Source organism: Danio rerio, chromosome 5 (genome assembly GCF_052040795.2).
Source record: "Danio rerio strain M-AB ecotype USA chromosome 5, GRCz13ab, whole genome shotgun sequence".
Lineage (NCBI taxonomy): Eukaryota > Metazoa > Chordata > Actinopteri > Cypriniformes > Danionidae > Danio > Danio rerio.
This window is the reverse complement of record NC_141025.1, coordinates 16666015-16682457: the sequence shown is the minus strand read 5'-3', so window position 1 is coordinate 16682457 and position 16443 is coordinate 16666015. Positions and strand designations below refer to the sequence as shown.

General features: G+C 33.9%; 1 protein-coding gene across 1 annotated transcript in view; it reads right to left on the bottom strand.

The window, feature by feature from the left end:
- Positions 1-563: 563 nt before the first annotated feature.
- Positions 564-16443, bottom strand: part of srrm4 (serine/arginine repetitive matrix 4) — a 140867-nt gene continuing 124987 nt past the window's right edge. Inside the window, 6 exon segments of the mRNA NM_001423807.3 lie at positions 564-2370; positions 4018-4146; positions 6880-6984; positions 7070-7258; positions 8116-8438; positions 14516-14654. Of these exon segments, the coding sequence (NP_001410736.1) occupies positions 2109-2370; positions 4018-4146; positions 6880-6984; positions 7070-7258; positions 8116-8438; positions 14516-14654 (1147 nt within the window). The 3' untranslated portion in view covers positions 564-2108.

Genomic DNA, 16443 nt, shown 5'->3' with positions numbered 1-16443 from the left:
ACTCTTTTGGGTATTGATTTGTCATTGGGCTTGACATTTTTTTGAACCTGGCAACCCTAGTCCTTAGTGACTGAACACTGAATGACAGCAATAATAACCATACACAAAACTGTTCATGATCCTGAAGCAGAAAGTACAGAAATATGTTCATATCTGTCGGTAAAGTTCATATCTATGGCCAAAGCTCTTTTAAATTTAGCATGTTTTGTTCCTCCAGGTTGTAGCGAGGCAGTGGCGCAGTAGGTAGTGCTGTCGCCTCACAGCAAGAAGGTCGCTGGGTCGATGGTTTGAATTTCGGCTCAGTTGGCGTTTATGTGTGGAGTTTGCATGTTCTCCCTGCCTTTGCGTGGGTTTCCTCCGGGTGCTGCGGTTTCCCTCACAGTCCAAAGACATGTGGTACAGGTGAATTGGGTAGGCTAAATTGTCCATAGTGTATGAGTGTGTGTGAATGTGTATGTGGATGTTTCCCAGAGATGGGTTGCGGCTGGAAGGGCAATTGCTGCGTAAAAACCTGCTGGATAAGTTGGCGGTTCATTCCGCTGTGGCGACCCCGGATTGATTAAGGGACTAAGCTGACAAGAAAATGAAAGAATGAATGTTTCTCCAGGTTAGTTTCTGTTTACTTTTTTTGCTACAGTACAGTAATATTCAGCATGTCCGTGATATTGCTGCAGAAAACGCTTGTAAGCTTTCCCTTTGTGGGAAAACAGCAATCAACTCTGGTGAGTGTTGAGGTGTCAATGGGCTTGGAAATTTTCTTGGACCTTGGCAAACCTATTCAAGCCATGTATGACAGTAATAAAACATAAAATAATTCATGATTCTGAAGCAGAAAGTACAGAAATATTTTCATATGTCTGAGCAAAGATCCTACTGTATTTATGGCCATATCTATTTTGAGTTTAGTGTGTTTTGTTTTCTGGGTGATGGAAACAGAGAAAACAGCAATTAACTCAGTGTAGGTGTTGAGTTGTCAAAGGGCTCCGAAATTTTCTTGAACCTGGCAACTTGATCATCAGTGACTGAACACTGTATGACATTCATAGTAATACATACAATTGTTCATGAAGCAGAAAGTACAAAAACGTGTACATATTAGTGGCTAAAATTCATATCTATGGCCAAAGCTCTTTTGAATTTAGCATGATTTGTTCCTCCAGGTTAGTTTCTGTTTACCTTTTTTTTTTTTTGCTACACTACAGTAATATTCAGCATGTCTGTGATACTGCTGCAGAAAATGCTTGTAAGCTTTCCCTTTGTAGGAAAACAGTAATTGACTCTGGTGAGTGTTGAGTTGTCAATGGACTCTGAAATTTTTTTGGATCTGGCAACCTGGTCCTCAGTGACTGAACACTGTATGACAGTAATAATACAGAAAACTGTTCATGATTCTGAAGCCGAAAGTACAGAAATATGTTCATATCTGTGGGTAAAGTTCATATCTATGGCCAAATCTCTTGAGTTTAGTATGATTTGTTCCTCCAGGTTAGTTTCTGTTTACTTTTCTGCTACAGTAATATTCAACATGTCTGTGATTTTGGTGCAGAAAACACTTGTAAGCTTTCCCTTTGTGGGAAAACAGCAATTGACTCAGGTGAATGTTGAGTTGTCAATGGGCTCGGATATTTTTTTGAACCTGGCAACCCAATTCAAGCCATGTATTTATCTGTGAGGAAAGATCATATCTATGGCCAAATCTCTTTTGAGTTTGTTTTGTTCCTCCAGATTAGTTTCTGTTTACTATTTCAAGCGCAACCTTACCATTAGCAGGAAGTTTTCAAAGGAAACCGGAAGTGCAACCCATAATTTGAAAAGCAGCAGTGTGGAAAAAGGTGGACAGCACAACTCAGAAGTGAAACCTTTGGTCTGCTCCGTCCTACACCAGCGGGCTTTTTGTGATTGATATTTTTCCTTTCCTTGTGAACGGGATGGATGAAAGCACACAGTTTAGTACACAACAATATGGAAAGCTTCAGTCTTATCTGACACCGAACAGATGATCCTGTCACCGCCTGCCGTTCCGCATCCGAGCACAGCATGTTCTCAGTGCTGCTCCATTTCACTTTGCAGTTCCAGAAAGACGTGTTTGGTGGGGAGTCCTCCGTAAATCAGCGTCGGGCTCTGCTGTAGCTTCTGCTGCGACTGCGGCTGCGTCTGCTGTATAAAGAGTTCCAGGAGGAGCTGCGACTGTAGCTCCTGTATGAAGAGTATGTGTGGCTGTGGCTATGGCTGCGGCTGCGACTGCGACTGCATGACCGGCTGCGAGTTCGACTGCGGGTGAGAGGAAACAGACGCCAGGATAAGATGCTGGAGGACCGGCTGCTGACGGAGGGACTGGGACGGTAGTAGGGGATGGGCCTCTTTCTGGCACTGAAAGAGGATACAAACAAGATTAGTTATTAAACAGCTTTAAATGAAATCGGTTCATGTAAATATACTGTACACTTGGGTTCAAAACTTTACACCTGCTGTTTGTTCAAGCTACTTATAAAAATATTCTGAAACAACACAATTCTTGAGTTTTTTTGGGGGGACAACTTAATTTGCTTATGTTTAATCTATTTAAATCTGTAAAAACAAATAAGTCAACTTAAATCCTTAATGTTGTCCCAACACAATCCGATTGTGTTGAGCCCAGCATTTTTTACAGTGAAGGCTTGCTGTTTGTTCAAACTACTTAATTAGAATAAGTTGAAACAACACAATTCCTCAGGTTTTTTGGGGGAACAGAACATAACCTGTCTAAATAAAATCTAACCTGTCTAAATGAAATACTTCAGCCATGGTGTCATCCTTACTCCAGTGTGCAAAAGTAATTCCAATATTGATTCAGGATTTGTAAAAGTTTTGATTCAGTATTTGTTTTTACCGATGTGATCTAGTGTCTCTTGTTCACATAAATGCATGGCGAGCATACACAGATGCACGGGCTAATGGCGAATCTGCGTGAATAGAGCTGGAGATGTACAAATCTATATTTGTTGACAGACCATTTGGGCAACGTATCAGAATTATGGGAAATGTCAGCCCGACAATATATAATTGGACATTAATTTATTATTGGACATTAATTTGAAAATTTTTTTGTCTTATGCCTTACCCAGAATATTAAAATTTATATAAATATATTGAGATCATTTAATTTAATCATTACTATTGGAATGTGAAAAGACTTTCAACCAGCACAACAAAAAAATGCTTCTGAAGACAATCAACTACTGCACCTTTAATGAAAGTTGGAAAAAAGTTTGTAATATCACACTTTTGATCAATTTATTAAAGGAATAAATGCAATAAAACAGTAATATTTTGACACATTTTAATTTTAAATAACGGTTGGTCATTTGTTTTAAAATGTAATTTACCTAATTAATTCATATCTGATTTTTCAGAATCATTACTCCAGTCTTGTGTTTCACGTGAACCTTCAGAAACTATTTTTATTTGTTGATTTGCTGATTAATTGTTAATCATTATTTACATTTTACATTTTCAAAACTTTTAAAGGATATGGCATTTCATTCAGAATGTATTTAAATACAATGTTTTGTTACATAAATGAAATTATTATCAATTATTATTAATTACTATAAAAAGGGTCCTTGATGAAGATAATGTTGAAAATCCAGCTTTAAAAAACAGGAATGAATACAGTTTTAAAATATATTTACATTTAAACCGTTACTTTAAATGCAAGTCATATTTCACAATATAACTTATTTTATAGCCTTTTTGGTCATGCATCATCAAAAACACACTTTTGGTGAGCAGTGAAAACTTGAAACACTAAAAAATCACATTTCATTTCATCACATTACATTTTTTTTGAACGCCAGTGTGTAGAAATAGTTTGTATTAAAGAAGACAGCCCAGTTTATGACACAGTTTCCCCACACAATGAGTCCGTCAGCACTCTGACTGTGTTTACTGAAGTCAGATGAGTGGAGTTGTATCAGAGTAGTTTGTGATTGATACAGTTTGTGCTGCTGTGAGATTATTAGCTCTGTCAGAACAGACCTTGTGATTCTGCGGGCTTCCAGGTGGCTTGGAGAATCCCTTCTCCTCTTTCTCATCGGAGAACTAGGTCTCCTCCTGCTGTGCTTCCTGCTCTTGCAGGAACTGCAGAATCTTTTACGTTCGCGAAACCTTTTGTCACAAATAAAAGAGATGCATTAAAGTTTGCTCAAAATACAGGAATTTATAACTTGAATACAATACCTTCAGTGTTGATACTCGATTTGACATTTGAATTAATGATTTTCCTGTTGTAATTAAAAAATCAAAAGCAATATTTCATGCAATCTATATATTTTTAAAGGTATTGTTTTGTAGTTATAAATTCAGTTTATGCAGTATTTATTTATACATACAGTGCTCAGCATATATGAGTACACCCCATTTTGAAATTAAATATTTTTATTCATTTCTTAGTGAATATGGGTAATATATATTGGTGCATTTGAACAAAACAGATTTATTAAACAGATATGTTTATTAAAATAACATTTTACTCACAGAACATGTTTAGAAATTGAAAGAATATACATTCAAATTTATGCAAAATATTGCATAACAATTTTTTAACTACAACAAATTGAATATTTTTTTTGTTTCTGTTGTTTTCGCCATTTTTTAAAATGTTATTTAATATTTCACCCTAACATATACATTTGGGTAACTAATTTTTGAACTATTATTGTAAGTTATTTTTTTTTTTTTTGTTATTAGCTTTAGATTTGGCTTGGATACTGACTAAACTAATGTATATGCAAAAATGTAATATTGTAAAGCATCCTATTGAACATATTAATTTAAATGAAAGATTTGTGAGGGGTGTACTCACATATGCTGAGCACTGTATCTTATTTTTATCATTTGCCAATATTAAAACATCAAACATGGCTCAATGTTAAAGATTTTTTCACTACTGGTCCCGCCAGGCCAGTTGTTCACATTTCACTGTCAATAAAATAAAATAATAAAATAAAAAAATAAAAAATAAAATAATTAAAAATAAAACAACATAAAATAACTGCATTGAAAAAAGTAAAAAAATAAAAAAATAAAAAAACAATAAAAATAAAATAACTGTATTAAAAACAAATAAATAAAAAATAAATAAAACAAATAATTGCACTAAAAATAAGTAAATAAAAACAAGTAAATAACAAACAATATACTAAAAAAAATAAATAAATAAAATAACTGTATTGAAAACAAGTAAATAAATTTTTTTAATAAATTAAATAAAAAAACTATTGAAAACAATTAAATAAATTACTATAAAAATAAAATAAACTGCATTGAAAACACGTAAATAAAAAATAAATAAAAAAAATAAAAAAAATAAAAAATCTGCACTGAAAGCAAGTGAGCAGTCAATATGAAACAAATAAGCAAATTGTAACCAAAAAGACGACTAAATACACCAAAATAAATATACTTCATGCATTCTTCAGGTCAGTCTAACAATGATTTTGTCTTCTGTTGTTTTGCCATTAAACCTTTCTGTTGAAACAGAAGAATATGTAAAAGAAAACTTATGCACATGTGTGTGCTGACAAAGAGATGCACAAACATCATGCCGCCTTCCTTCTGCTTGACCTTTAAACTGAGGAAACCCAAAACGCATAAGTTACTGTAAATGAAATGAAAAAAAATGTGGATAAATGAACAAGCTGAAACCATGTGGCACTGAAAAGCGTTATTGCATCATTTAAAATGATCCTGCATTGATATGCCTCAAAATATCTAGACTTTTGACAACACTAATGAATACATTCAATTATGTTCAAATTCATTATATTGGTTCAAATTCAATGAGAACAATTTATTTGCGATAAGATGACACACTTAGATTCATTAGGTTACGTTTGGTGTCATTTAGATTATGCACCTATCTGCTGTGCATTAGGAGTATTTTAATTATTAATTTGAACAAACACACATAAATTAGGACTGCACGATATTGAAAAAATGATATTGAAATATATAGGTTTTTTATGCTTTATAAATCCAATTTCACCATATGGCTAGAATAGCTCTATTTGAAAAATTAAATGATTAATTTAGATTGACTGTGATGATTCTGCAGGGGTGAGTCATGCATAAAATATAATAAACTAATTACAGGCATAGATAAATACAATAGAGCAAAGATAAATGTGAAATAAGCAGTCCTTTATGGCTTTCGCGGGAGTCTAGACATATTCAGGTACAGAAATGGATCAATCAAATATAAAACAACACTGCACAGTCATCATTATATTGTATATCATTCATTTGATAAATAACTCAATAAAATGAATCCTTATTAACGTAACAAACAGCAATTGCTTGTGCCTGAATGCTTTAAACTGTATTGAAATGCTCACAGTCACAGACCTTAAAAGCACATGCATATATTAATCTTTCACTCAATTATGGCTAAAATCTGTGCATGGCTCCTGCTCAACTGTAATCTGTCTCAACATTGCACATCTCAATGTGATTATTTTTGGTGGGCACATTGCGATATTGATGTTGAAATGATATATTGAGCAGCCCTACATTACAAAAGATGCATGCATATGTTCAATAACAGATTCTACCATTGTCACAAGTTATCCACTTGTTAAGTCTGACGCACACGATGCAGCTTACAAGTCCAAGTGCTCTATTAAACTGTATGGGGAGGCTCAAAAGGTAATAATAAATGTTTCCAAAGTGATGTAATACTTTGAAAATCATTACTTTTTTATTATGTGAATTATAACATACGCACGCATGCACACATACACACACACACACGCACACACACACAAAAAATGACATTTCACCAGCACAAGTCATTTTCAAAGAATGATTTTTGATCAGTGACTTGTACGGTCTGATCTTCACCTGTGTGTAGTGCATCGTGAGTGATTCAGACTGCGGCAGCTGCTCACACTCGACAGGCTGTCTCTCCGTGAAGCCAGTGAGTAACTGGATGAGCGGGAATAGGATCTGTAAATGAGCCGAGGGAGAAGATCGTGTCAGAGTTTGTGTGCAAATGAGAGTTTCAGTAATAAACATCAGCGGTGTAGTTCACCTCCTCCCCGAGGACAGCGATCGGCTTCTGGAGTGACGCCCTGAGTATCTGCTTTGGGATGATATGCTTCTGCTGCGGGACCTCGTTCCGTCCTCATATCTGTCATGCGATGGACTCCGATTCCTATCGCTGATGAGATCCAGAGGCTGTGTCTTCTCAACATCCACACAGAACCTGCCCGATTCTTCGCTGCAATTAAAAACCATTGATGTTTATTATTTTAGTTTATTTGATCACTTCTTTTGTTTTATTTTGTCTTTATTTATTTAAATGTAATTAATAAATTAATTAATTAAATGTATTTTAGTTAATTAATTAATTAAATAAATGTATTTTAATTAATTAATTAAATGTATTTAAATTAAATTAAATTAAATTAAATTAAATTAAATTAAATTAAATTAAATTAAATTAAATTAAATTAAATTAAATTAAATTAAATTTTTATCCGTGAAACAAAAGCTCACCCCCTGTACAAAATTACATGCACATGTTAATAATGTCAATGTACTTGATGTTGTTTATTACTATTGCCAGTTGAGTAATTAACAGGTTAAATTAAAAAACGGATTTTAACCACATCATTAATATAACAAAGTACCACAAAATCCCCAACATATACTGTAATAAATCTTTAATGCTTTAGACTTAGGTTTGGCCGCTTTTCAAAGAAGACACTTGGAAAGCTTTATTGATTCAGATTATAACTGAAATTTCTATAGAGCTTTTTTAAATAAAGATTAAATCAAAGCAGCTTAACATAGTACATGAAAAGAGAATAAAAAGCCAGAACAAAATTTCAATATTTGACACTTTTAGATTAAACATATTTTGCAAAAACTACAGAACAAAATCTTTTTTTTTTCGATCAGCTCTGACCACGTATGTGGCCACTAACCCCCCTAGGAGGTTAAAGTGTGACAAATATGCAGTAAGATGCAAACAAATTTTTTTACACCATTGTAATTAATTAAAAAAAGTGATGAAAAGTTCAATAACTTAAATGCAGAAACAATGAAATTCAGAAATAGTGTAAAAAATGTTACCCTTTAAGTTTGCTGAAGACAGAACTGTGCAGGGTGTTTTCTCTGAGCAGTGGTTTACCCAGAGAGTCATAGCTGGTTAGTGAGTTGCCTGAATCTGACGCATTGTCTCCATCAGCAAGTCTCAGCTTCTCAGGAGACGTCAGACATGAGAACTTTCCATTTCCGGCAACCTTTGACCTCGTGATGCCAGTTTTACTGGACGGCGGAGAAGAGGTGTCATTTCCTGAATCGTAATCAGCACGTCTTTTGCCATCACTGGATTCTGAATTCTGGACAATCACCACTTTGCTTAAACCCTCAACCCCAGAACGTGATAGAGAAACCTGCAAGCAGACAAAGCAAAGTTGTCATTTTTCTCAAGAAAACCCAAAGCTGTTATTAATCTGCTACCTGCAAGATGCAGTTTGAGTACTCTTTAAAAGGCACATACGTCCCTATAGAGCACAGAGAGGAGATAAATCTTTTTTTCTCTTCTTTTTTTTTTTTTAAGGACAAAAACTAAAAGATTACTAAAAGAACGCCATGCAAATCTGTCACATGCGAGAAATTTCAAAAGAAACGAGAAGAACAAAGCAAGAACTCGTACAAAAGGAACTAATGAAATAGAGACTCGAAGAGAGAGAAAGTAAACAATGAACCAAAGCTAATGAAAGAGGCAAATTAAAGAAACATCCAGATCCAAAAAAAAAAAAAAGAGGGAAAAAAGAATCTACATGAATTAAACTCCGGCTACTTTAAAGTCAGGAAAAAAAGAGAGAAGAAAAGGAAACAGAAATCCCCCATTTGAAAGTATTCGTCCTTTAAAGAACATTGAACAGACATCACAGAATGGGCTTAAGTAAAGAAAAACAATATAATCATATGAAAAGGGAAGCAGACAAAAGAAATATCTTCATCACTCTAACTAGATCCTTGAGAAAAACAAAAAAAAGAACATGTTTCTGCTTTAGTCCCCTGTTGGAAGAGATTTTAAAGTCCACCAGCAGCCTATAGTATGTCCCTAAATCTGCGGATAGCATCGACTTACCAATCAAGACTTCCTCCTTAAGTAGGTAAGGTGTAAGAAAAAGGGAAGAGCGGGTGACATAAGTGCATCATTAGAGTGGTAAAGTGCAAGAAAAAGACAATAACCCTCTCTTCTTTAAATCCAACTCCACTCTGCCACACATCGGCATCAGCCTTTTTCTTTACCTCTGCTGTGCGCCCTCAATCGCTTCTCATTTTACACTGTGGGACTGCTGGGATACATTTAAATATATTCGAAATAGAATATAGAAGGATAGAATGAAGCTTCTAAGCTTTGGTGAGATTCTGGTTTTCTACAAGGGCACAAAAAGCAATCACACTTGTATGGTGGAATTGGTCAAACTCTGATAGAGGTGGCTATTTTAATATTGTGTATACCAGTTGAAGGCAGAATTATTAGCCCTCCTGTGAATATTTGGGTTGAAGGAATATTTGGTATTTCAACTATTTTTAGGCTGAATATTACCATTAAGTTTTTTTTTTTAGATTGGCTGACAAACCACTGTTGCCCAATAATTTGCCTAGTTAACCTAATTAAATGTGCAGTAGGTGATCTGCAAAAATGCTAACCGTTAGCATAATATTTTGTAAACTTTGTAGACTTTGTAAACACAGTCCCTCCATTGTTGTCTAAAGCAGTGGTTCTCAAACTTTTTTCATCAAGTACCTCCTCAGAAAAAAAATTGTCTCTCCAAATACCACCAAAATGAGCTGTATTAAAATACAGTAGAGTAGTATGCCCAGTAAAGCAGCTACAACTCAGCACAGTTAAAAAAATGTGGCAGATTACCTCAGAAATATAGGCTATATGTCATTTATGGCATATAATATGCATCATTTTTGGTAAATTTTGAAATGTGTGTAGGATGTACATGACATATTTCATTTCTCCACCACCCGAAGGAAGCCTGCGTACCACTAGTGGTACACGTACCACAGTTTGAGAACCACTGTCTAAAGCCACGAATCAATCACTGTCTAATCACGAATACGAACCATAAAGATGCTATATCAGACCGAATGTTCAAAGTAGCATGGTAAACAATATAGGGAGCGCATCATAGGTTGTCATTGTTCAAAAATGAACCACTGTGAGGTAATTATAAAACAAACTTCAGCCAAAAAGCTTAAAATGACCAAGAGGCAACATTCAATAGAAAGATCCATTGCCACAGCAGCGCCCAGCAACAGCCCCGGATTCCACTATTTTGGATTGAAAGCGATCGGCTGTCCATTGGATCTTATTGCTTTTGCGATGGCAAGCAGCTACTTTGTTTTTTTATTTATTTATTTAAATAAAGCTGAGACTCATTCTGGTAGACGACAATACAACACTTACAATCATCAGCACGTTTAATAGTTGATTTTACAGACTTATAATATGCTGTTGTTCTATTGGAATTTTCTTTCCAAAATGGCCTCCATGCCATCTAGTGGCCGTTTCCCAAATCGCACTTGAGTGTCGCCTTTTGATGATTCTATGCTCTTTGCTTCAGCTCAATAAAGCAGGCTAGGCGAAATAGCGCTATTGACTTCTGTTGTAACTAAATTGAAATCTACCTAATCAATGCTGTAAAATGTACCTTATGAAATTGAAAATAATCCCATCAATGAACAACACTTCTGTGCATATAACCCATTCATAAAACAACGTAATCTTCATCAGCTTTGCATGACTAAAATAGTTTTAAAACATAATATTACCTGTCTAAGAGAAATACTTCAGTCATGGTGTCATCCTTCCTCCAGCGTGCAAAAGCAACTCCAATAATAATTCAGGATTTTAAAAAGTTTGATTCTGCATTTGTTTTTACCGCTGTCACTCTCTCATGTGTACGTGAATCAGAGTTTAGATTCTCTGCCCGAGCCCAAACCCAAACTTGACCCCTACCCGGCCAATATTTTCTGCCAATATCTTTGGGCCAGGCTGGGCCGTGATCAAGCATTTGTTTTGTTTTTCTTCAGTAATTACTTTTTTAGCCTAATTGGGTGGAAACCTATGTCATAATTAGAAATATAATATAAATATATTAGCAAAGTCGGCCAAAGCAACACGTGTGGGTCTACAAAGTTACCCAATTGCCAACGCATGTCATGCGCAGCAATGCTCTAGCTCCTGCATAAGCGTCTCCTCCACTGGCACACTCCCATCAATGCATTTATTGGGTAAAATTGCTCATTTTTACTGTCATTCAATGTGTTTTGGTCATTATTAATGCACTGTCACTTTAATTGAGCGTGAGTTGAGGCTGAAATAGACCCGGAACTGAAATAATCGCGGCTCTGCTGCTTCAGCTCTGCTCACGCTCTGCACGTGCTGCTTCTATGTGCGGTATGGAAGCTCTAATATTTATCCGTTACATGGACGCCGAATAAAACACGTGCTGCTCAGACGTGCCGTGTGAAGGAGGCGTAAAAATAGGGACTTCCAGGATGAACAGAAACATGTCAAGAAGCAGGCTTGCCATGGCAGAAAAAAAAAGGATGATAGTCAGCCTTCAATGTCCTCTTTTGTTCCGATCCATTCTGAATAAACAGACAATGCAGTTTACAGTTCATTGTTACATTATTCAATAAGATTAATCTAAACTCATTTCTGTAGCTCTAACATCTCAGAATTGTAGTGGGGAAAGTCATATATAACGGCCCACATATTAAAAAATAGTTAGATTTAAATCGGGCTCGGGTTCATAATTACAGTTAATGTGTCGGACTGGGTTCAGCTCCGACACAAGGTGCAAGGGCTCGGGTAGGGTTTCATTTTTTGGGCCCAATCTAAGCTCTAACGTGAATGCGAGTGCGCAAACAGCCGATCTGCATGAACAGGGCTACGCAGACGTATAAAATCTACATTTGTTGACAGACAGTTTGGGCTAATTATCAGAATTATGGGAATTGTCAACCTGACAAATTTTAATTGGACGAACATTTTTTAGTTTTACGCCTTACCCTGAGTATTGAAATATGTATAAATACATTTAGATCATTTACTTTAATCATTACTTTTAGAATGTGAAAAGACTTTCAACCGGCACAACAAAAATGTTTCTGAAGACAATCACCTACTGCACCATTAAGCCTTTAAATTCACTATAAGCTGAGTCTGTGTCTTGCAAAATAACTAGAAAAATATTATGTACAGTCTTCATGGCAAAGACTATTATTAGACTATTATTAAAGACAAAATTAGCTATTACAAAATTAGTTATTAGGAGGGCTAATAATTTTGACTTCAACCGTATACGTGGACGCTTTAATAATCTAACTGTGAAATGTGAAAGGACATTTTATTTTGCAGGGCATCAGCTTTTTTTTGCCAGCTTTTGTACATAAAACAAATCATACTTGGCTTAAACAGAGAAAGGGCATTGCAAACCAACCCAGGACCCACGTACGGGCCAACAAATCAATTAAATGTATTTGGAATTCTTAAAAAGAACAAATATATATAAAAAATAAATACAAAAAGGTAAAAACGAACCAAAAAAACTAAAAGAAACAACCACAGTTTTCTTCACATACTGAAAAATCTTTAAGCACAATTGCACAAAATCATACTAACAATTCGTCACCTTGGAATTATAAAGTTCTATCTGTATTCTGAATGATTTTAAGATATTGAGCTTCAAAGTTTTTGCATTCTATATAGCAAACAATATATGTGTAACAGTTCTCTTTCATACATTTACATGACAGAGAGCCTAAATGTATGCTAAAGGTAAATGATCAAAATTCTCTTAAATTTGCAAATTGAGGTAAAAAAAAAAAAAAAAAAAAAAAAAAAAGTTCAGGGCAAATGCAGACAGAACCTTCTAATTCTAAAAGTAATTTTCTGCTTGGAATTATAAGGTTCAATCTAGCAGATCATTTATTGAAGCTTTACTTATAAAGAAATATTGAAAGAGAAAGATACATTTTTGTTTTCTTTAGCATTTATTTAATGTTTTAGAATGACTATTTTTTCTTGCTCAAATTAGGCTGAGCTAAAAGGCTGTGCTATATGTCCACTGTAGCTGTTAATTTTATGCAAGTAATATGGCATATTTAAAGAATTATATGCTTTATATGAGCTATTGGATTATATTTATTGCATTATATGACCCAAGAATTAAAGTTTTTGCCCTTCAAGGCTTAATATCGAATTTAAAAACTTTAAAAGAAAACAGACAATGAGCAAAGTAGTTTAATCAACACTGAAAAATGTTGAACTGACAATATATACAAAAAAAAAAAAAAAATCACATTTATATATATATATATATATATATATATATATATATATATATATATATATATATATATATATATATATATATATATATATAATTGTTTTTAAAAAACTGTTTCTTCTAAACACTTCTAAATCATCACATTTACACACATCAATTCAGTTTCTTCTCAATGTTCTCAATGTTGTGTGGTGCGGCATTATTTAGCCGATTCTGATTTTGTGTTTCTTTCTGGTCTTTCCTGCTGTCAATGGAGCAGTCCGGTCCTTGTGTGTGCATTAGATTTATTATTATTATTATGATTTTTTAGTAAAAAGTCTTAAAATGTAATGTAAATAAGTTATCATTTAATAAGAATATTCTAAGGTGACGAATTGTTAAAGTTTATAAATGCATACAATATTATTACTATTGATTGAGTTAGGGGAAACTACTGGTTGAGTTTGGGGAAAGTGATTTATCTGACAGCCTTATAGCAAACAAGCAGTGAACGAATTAGTTTAAAATCTTAAAATAATGCTTAAATATAAATATATTATTAATAATTATATATACGTGATGGTAAACTGTAATTCACTGAATGATGTTTGATATTTTCTGTTGGAGTGGATGCATTTAGAGTCAGGCAGTAGGCTGGATGTCACTTTTAACAAGTGTAATTACTGAGAGCAGAAAACACTTGAAAAGCACTCTCATTGAAAAAAGTTAATTAACTTAAGCTTAAATTATGTGTCAAGCATGTGCGCAATATGCAAATCTCATGTTGGTTCAAAACTCTAACCACAGAAATAACCTCACTTGAAGACATTGCTACAGTGAGGATTATTGTCTCTATTAAAAAAGAGAAAATGCAATACTACATTAGCTATTTTACAAAACAAAACAATAACAGAAAAATACATTTAATCTTTACTACCTCATCCAAGTCCTTATTGTGAAAAAAAACACTTATTTTTTTCCGTAAGCAAAAGGATGTGCACTCACTGACTTTCAAATGCATTAGTTTAACAGATAAGTGTAAAACAACATCGCTTTTGGTCTTGACATCCATTAAGCAAAAAAGAAATCGATGGTCTCACAAAGGCCTTAAACAGAGCAAGAGTTGGGCACTGCAAGCGCATCAGGTAGCCATCAAAAACACTTACTGTGCTTTCAGAAAAGTGGCAGCAGCACTTAGAGGAGATTTTATTGGTCAGCTTGACTGCCGACCTGCATGCGTCGCCTCCGTGGACATCTGATGAACGACCGCCGTCTCTGAAACCCGATTTTTCACAATCTTCAGATCTACATGCATAAAAAGGACATGAAATCATTGTTAAAGGCCCCTTCAGCAAAAGCAGACATTCAAATATTCATATTCACATTAAATATACATCGTGCTGTAGGTAGCTTATCAGGATAATGCTCACAGCGGCTTTACAAGAGAAGCAATAAAATCCGAAATTGGGACAGGGAAGATATAAAGCCATTCTTCAGGGTTTTTTTCCCGCTCTACTCCATTCAGTCAGTGAGGTGGAAACTGGTAACAATGGCGAATGTCATTGGAATTAAGGTGCGTCTTCGGTGATACAATTAAAAGTGGTCAGTTAAAACAAATGACCATTTCCACTGGTATTGACCAAATGACTCTCATGGATACTTGCGTTGAGATTTAACCCTCACTTCGTCACGCTCTACATCACTTGTGCAGGAGCACTCGATACGACACACAAGCACTATTGAATGAACAAACTCATGCTTACAAGCAAGAAACAATTGACTGAAACTCTGTAGATAGTAAGCATGACTTCTGTCTCATTATATTCTATATAAGTGGTAGAGTTCGGCCCCCTTGCCACTGTTGACTTGCTTAGGCCACACGGCAAAAATGCTTTTCTTACTTAGATTTATTTGTCTTGATTCTAGTCCAAATATAGTATATAAATAGAATGGGGTAAGCAGAATAATCTTGTTTTTCTTTTTGACATAAGATTATTTGGTAACACTATATAATAACTACATCTATTAAGCTATTAAACTACAACTACATTTATTAAGCATTAGCAAATAGTGAATTCATTATCTGTTAAGCAGTAACTCTACATTATTAAGCAGTTTATAACTGCAGTTACAAATGCTCTATTCTTGACTTATAAGCCCATTTATAATGTGCTTAAGGATTGTATTTTTATAATTTGCAAGTGATTTATTCTTCATTACTAAATTAAGTTTTGCATCATTTACAAACCAATTGTATTCAAGAGTAGTCAATTTTTAAGATCATTCAGAATAAATAAGTAAATGATTAATAAACTATTAAAATCAACATTTATACATCTTATTATTCAGGCATATAATGGTTACTATGTATGTTAATAAATGCTTTAATAACTCGACTTCATGCTGTTTTGTGGCCTAATCTATATGCTTCGTAAATCGCTCATAAATGACAATTAAAGGCTAAGTATTAAATGAACAATAATCTTTGCAATCCTATCTTAAAAAACAAAATTACTGTAAAAATTGGATAAAACAACAATAATAAAATATTTTAACAATATTTTCTGATACAACATTTTAAAGTTATTTAGTGATGTTTAAATTGTACAGAAATTTATTTTAGATATAAAATAATAATTCAATATAACTGACCCTTTAATTGTCATTTATAAGTGATTTATAAAGCATAAATAGTCCTCATATCAGGTCACAAAACTGGATATAGTTGAGTTAATAAAGCATTAATTGACTGACAAATTAACTATTAGTAAATGGCTGAATAATAAGAATTCTAAATGTTTATTCTGAATCATCTTTAAAAATCCCCAACTAATTAACTGGTTGGTAAATAATGCAATACCTAGTTTATTCATAAAAAATAAATCATTGACATAGTGTGAAAATACAATTATTAAGCACATTATACATGTGCTTATAAGTCAAGAATAAAGCATTTGTACATTTATAAACTGCTTACTATCGTTTATTAATGTAGAGTTAATGCTTAACAGATACTGAATTCACCATATGCTAATGCTTAATAAATGATTCATAGTGTGTAGTTATTATAAAATGTTACTGATTATTTTGATTA